The 5,282-nt window shown below is 42.6% G+C and overlaps 1 protein-coding gene across 4 annotated transcripts in view; it reads left to right on the top strand.

Annotated features, from left to right (window-relative positions):
- LOC148358850 (junctional adhesion molecule 3B-like) overlaps positions 1 to 4,615 on the top strand; it is a 21,493-nt gene extending 16,878 nt beyond the window's left edge. The window contains exons 7-10 of one of the 4 annotated variants that reach the window (XM_088346036.1): positions 2,009 to 2,086; positions 2,164 to 2,202; positions 2,272 to 2,314; positions 4,138 to 4,615. In XM_088346036.1, the coding sequence (XP_088202162.1) occupies positions 2,009 to 2,086; positions 2,164 to 2,202; positions 2,272 to 2,314; positions 4,138 to 4,189 (212 nt within the window). In that variant the 3' untranslated portion in view covers positions 4,190 to 4,615. Of the gene's footprint in view, positions 1 to 2,008; positions 2,097 to 2,163; positions 2,203 to 2,271; positions 2,335 to 4,137 lie in introns of all 4 variants that reach the window. The other 3 variants (XM_088346037.1, XM_088346039.1, XM_088346038.1) reach the window with 3 other exon arrangements.
- Positions 4,616 to 5,282: the final 667 nt, after the last annotated feature.

Genomic DNA, 5,282 nt, shown 5'->3' with positions numbered 1-5,282 from the left:
TGAGTGTTGTCTCGCGGGCCGGATTCAATCCCTTGGCGGGCCTGATCTGGCCCGCGGGCCGCCTGTTTGACTCCTGTGGTACAGACGCGCTCCTACTTACGAAAATTCGAGTTACGAAAAACCGTAGATGTCGAAAAATATATGCACATTGCATTAGGTTAGATTTTGTATCTTGTTCACCTTTTTCCGAGTACAGGACATAAGTGTAGTGCTTATATCCGCCTCTACCGGAGTGTGGCGCTGTGAGAGGTCACCCAGCATCCACACTGAAGAAGAAACCAGGCTTCTACTTCCTGGTTGGTGTGTAAACATGCTATACTGTATCTCCAGCGCACTAAGAACGTTGACATTTTGATTGTTAATATCTCGTGCATCCATTCGATATGGTTGGAGTAAAGTGTAAAGAAGAGGCGAGCCGTTTCTTTTGAAATGAAAGTGGAATAAGGGAGCTTGGTACGGTTGAGAAAACGGTTGAATCGCTTTTTTCTGCCACTTTTTACCACCTAGGAGGAGGTCGGCTAACTCTTGAAGCTTATCTCCCAAGAGTTAGTTAAACTTCACTTTATTTATCTTTATAGAGCATGTTATTTCATGAAATGTTTATTCTTTAGTACGAAAAAATCCACAACCCTTAAACATATTTATATAAACCTTAAACTGTCATGAACCAGAACAGGAACAGGACCCAATCGCGTGACTTTCTCACACAAGCCTTTTATTGTACGGGAAATGGGGAGTCATGCACGTTAGAAAGTCGGTCTGGCGTGGAAAGACGGGAAGTCAGAGACCGACGAGATCGATAACAAATCAGGATAACGAAAATAAACAGGAGAAACTAGACGGGAACAAAAACTGGAGAAACTAACAAACAGGACAAAAAGAGACGAAAACAAAACTGAAACCCGAAATTAAACAGGACAAAAAAAAACGGGAACAATACCGGACTGCAGATATCACAGGAGAACAGGACAGAACCCACGTCTTGTGGGGCAAAAGTTCGCTTGACGGGCTGACAAAAAAGCAAAAGAACTCTGAGTTAAATATAGAAAGAAAGCCAATCTCTCAACGAGCCGCAGCTGGCACCACACGGGCGGGGCAAATTGGGCACCATGGCAACTGTGACACACAGGCGGGGCCAATTGAGCACCATGGCAACCATGACACACACAGGTGGGGCCAATCAGGCACCATGGCAACTGTGACACACACAGGCGCGGCCAATTGAGCACCATGGCAACCATGACACACACAGGTGGGGCCAATCAGGCACCATGGCAACTGTGACACACACAGGCGCGGCCAATTGGGCACCACGGCAACCATGACACCCACGGGTTGGGCCAATTGGGCACCATGGCAACCATGACACACACGGGCGGGGCCAATTGGGCACCATGGCAACCATGACACACACGGGTGGGGCCAATTGGGCACCATGGCAACCGTGACACACACGAGCGCGGCCAATAGGGCACCATAGCAACCATGACACACACGGATGGGGCCAATTGGGCACCATGGCACCCGTGACACACATGGGTGGGGCCAATTGGGCACCATGGCAACCGTGACACACACAGGCACGGCCAATTGGGCGCCCTGGCAACCATGACGTAAACATACAAAATATAGCACTAAAGCAACTTACGAACAAATGCAACTGCAGACAATCGTTCGAACGTATCTCATTTGTAAGTAGGGCAGCGTCTACAAATAAAAACTGAAACAAAGCCTATTTAAAAAAAACTGTCTTGGCGCCCTCTGCTGGACCGAAGCGGTACTACAATTCCCCGCGTCACACCAAAATGGTGTGCACTCTAATTTGCCTTGATAGAACGTTTTTAGTGGCTCATGAATCACGTGCTGCAACGAATGGATCTGATTAGTTGCCCATACTTTTAATCGTGGATTGTAATCGATGTTGTCGATGAGTTGTTGCAGCACTGGTTTTAGTTTTATCGTGAGATCACTTTTGACTACCGGGTGACTCTCTCGGATCTTTCTATAGATTACATCGACGCCATCATCATACTGTCGGTCGTCCTTTTCGTGAGCGCCCTGTCGGCTCTATTGTTTTGCCTGCTATGTAAGAAAAGGTCAGATCTATTATCTCCTGCAGAATAAGAAAGAAGTGGAATGATTGCATTTGTTGCTATGTTTCAGACACTCGTTCTGCTTTAAAAAAGGAGAAGAAGAAAACAAGTGAGTGTCGAACACCCCTTTATTTTAGTTTGATGGTAAATTAATTAAAAGGGTGTCTTTGTACTACAGATACAGACAGAAAGAGGTTCTTGGCCCTGGGAATGCAGAAGAGGTAATACAAATGTACTAACAGTGAGTATTGTGTTCTGAGGGAGGTTTGTCTCTCTGTATCTCTCTCATTTCTCAGTGTCTCTCTTTCTCTATATCCAATGCAGTCTATTTCTATCTGAAATTGGGTTTCTCTTTCTCTTTTTCTCATGCTCACCTCTGTTTCTGTCTCTCCCTTATACTGTCTCTGGTCATAGATACTGTTTTCTAGTATGTACTTTGATTAGGTTTCATTTGAAGTATTCATGTTAATTATGCTATAGAATAAATGAAAAATATCTATCGGCTATATATCTGTCTCTCTCTCCCTCTCCCTTCTCTCTCTCTCTCTCTTTCTAATATGCAATAAGGTGTTAATCGTCGATTATAATCGATGTTGTCGATTAGTTGTTGCAGCACTAGTTCTATCGTGAGAGCACAATTTAAAAAGGCAATATACATAAAATTGACTAAAATCTATTAAAAAAGGCATAGATAATTATAACAAAGGCAAAAATGTCTATCAATTCATCCATCCAAATGTCCATCCATCCATCCATCGATCTCTCTCACTCTTTTTCTTTCTCTCTCTCTCTCTGTCTGTCTTTCTTTCTGTCCGGCTCTCGTTTTCTCCCTCTCTTTTTGTCCCTCTCTATCTCTCTCATTTTTTCTTTTCCGCTCTCTCTCACTCTCTCCCTCTTTCTGTCCCGCTCTCCTCACTCCCTCTCTGTCACACTCTCACTCTCTCCCTCTTTCTGTCCCACTCTCTCTCTTTCAATCTCTCTCTCTCTCTCTCTCTCACTCTCTATTTTTCTCTGTCATTCTTTCTGTTCCACTACCACTCATTTTCTCTCTTTTTGTCCCTCTCTTCTCTTTATGTCTCTCTTTCACTCACTTTCTCATTTTTTTCTGTCCTGATCTCTCTCACTCTTTCTGTCCCGATCTCTCTCCCTCTTTCCCTCTTTCTGTATTGATCTCTCTCCCTCTTTCTGTCCTGCTCCCTCTCTTTCTACCTCTCTGTGACTATGTCTCTCTCTATCTCTCCCTCTCTCTCTGTCTTTCTCTGTCACTAGCTCTCATCTTCTCTCTCTTTTTTTTTGTCCCTCTCTTGCTCTATCTTTCATTTTTTTTGTCCCGCTCTCTCTCACTCTCTCCTGCTTTCTGTCCCGATCTCTCTCACTCTCTCCCTCTTTATATCCTGCTCTCTCTCTTTCCCTGTCTGTCTCTCCCTCTGTCTGTCTGTCCCTCTCTCTATCTCTCTTTGTCTTTCTTTCTGTCCCACTAGCTCTCTCTTTTTGTCCCTCTCTCTGTGTCTCTCTTCTCTTTATGTCTCACTCTCGCTCCCTCTCATTTTTTCTGTCCCACTCTCTTTCACTCTCTCCCTCTTTCTGTCCCGCTCTGTCTTACTCTCTCTTTATGTCTGTCTGTCCTTCTCTGTCCCTTTCTTTCTCTCTTTCTCACATTCTTTATGTTAATATGCAATAAAATATGCAAAAAATATATCTCAATCCATCCATCCAAATATCCATCTACCCATATTTATAACTCTATCTCTGGCTCTCTCGATCTCTCGCCTCATTCTCTTTAACCCCCTCTCTCTTTCTCGTACATGAATTATGTTTTACTGGATTGTGGTAATTTTGTCATAAAATATGTTGAAATATCCATCTATGCTCTTTATCGGTTACTCTAATGATTTTCTATTTTTTAGACTTACAAGTAGGATCTTGTTTTTAGTTAATCTGCAAAAAAATATTTAAATAAACTGGGATTGCTTTGGAAATATGGGTTAAAAAAAAGGACCGGTTATAAATGTCTTTAAGACTGAAAGTGTTTTTCTCCCACCAGGGACGATTTTGCCACAAGATGTCTTTCTTCGTCTGAGCCCGAGAAGAAGTAACAACAATGGCAACATTTGGTTAAATTCGAGCTATTATGTGGCACGTTTGTTATCTTTTACATGTCGAATTTTCCAATGTAAATGGTTTTGTTTTGATTTACAATTATGGGTCATCATTACTCTGTGTAAAAAGGTAATTACCGTATTTTCCGCACTATAAGGCGCACCGGGTTATAGGGCGCACCCCGAAAAAATAGTTTTTGGTCCTATTTTTGACATACATAAGACGCACCGGATTATAAGGCGCTACAATGGGAACGTGGACAAAACAGTCAGATAGTTCAGTCCAACTTATTACCCCCTTAACATTCCCAAAGTTTGCAAAGACGCAAATACGTGTCGAGAACACGTGCGGATGCGGTGTCCGTACGATGTCACTCAAATGAATCGTTCCATCATTCGGAAGGTTAAAGTCTTGGGATTCAAGAAATGCCAACCATTCCTTAGTTTCTATTTTCTTTTTCACTCGCAACTTTACTGTGCATATGACAATAAACACTTGGAATTGAGTTTAATTCAAAAATAGACACTCCATTCCATCCATTATCTGCACCGCTTATCACAGAAACATCGAGTTCAGTCTGAAACAAGATACAGGGACAATATAAAATCTGGAGTAGCTCACCGAAGTTGTTGTGTTCATAATAATGTGCAGCCAATGTCCTCTTATATCCGTGAGGGTAGTAAATCCAGGAGAATACAATATTTACAAATACAGAATAGAAAAAAATGCTTTCTCTATGCCGTCAGCCACATGCTATACACATTCATCTTTTTCGGCAAATTGCGGCTTTGTTTCGCCGTTTAAGCCAATGCCAGCCTGTAAATGATAAAAAGGATCCGCCCCTTGACCTCCGAATAACTTTAGCCAATAGTGATCGATTCAACTGATGATTGACACATTGGTTAGCCAATGAAACGCCGGTAAATAAATCCCAGCATACACCGCGGACTACTTGGCGTTTGGGGGAAAATCTAGTCGGCGGCCTCAAGTTAGTTGGAAGACTTTGCGATTTAATATTGATCCATAAATAAGGTGCACTGTATTATAAGGTGCATGGTCAGCTTTTGAAAAAAATAAAGGCTTTTAGGT

Source organism: Urocampus carinirostris, chromosome 10 (genome assembly GCF_059441175.1).
Source record: "Urocampus carinirostris isolate Australia breed hairy pipefish chromosome 10, RoL_Ucar_1.0, whole genome shotgun sequence".
NCBI lineage: Eukaryota > Metazoa > Chordata > Actinopteri > Syngnathiformes > Syngnathidae > Urocampus > Urocampus carinirostris.
This window is presented reverse-complemented; position numbering and strand designations above follow the sequence as displayed.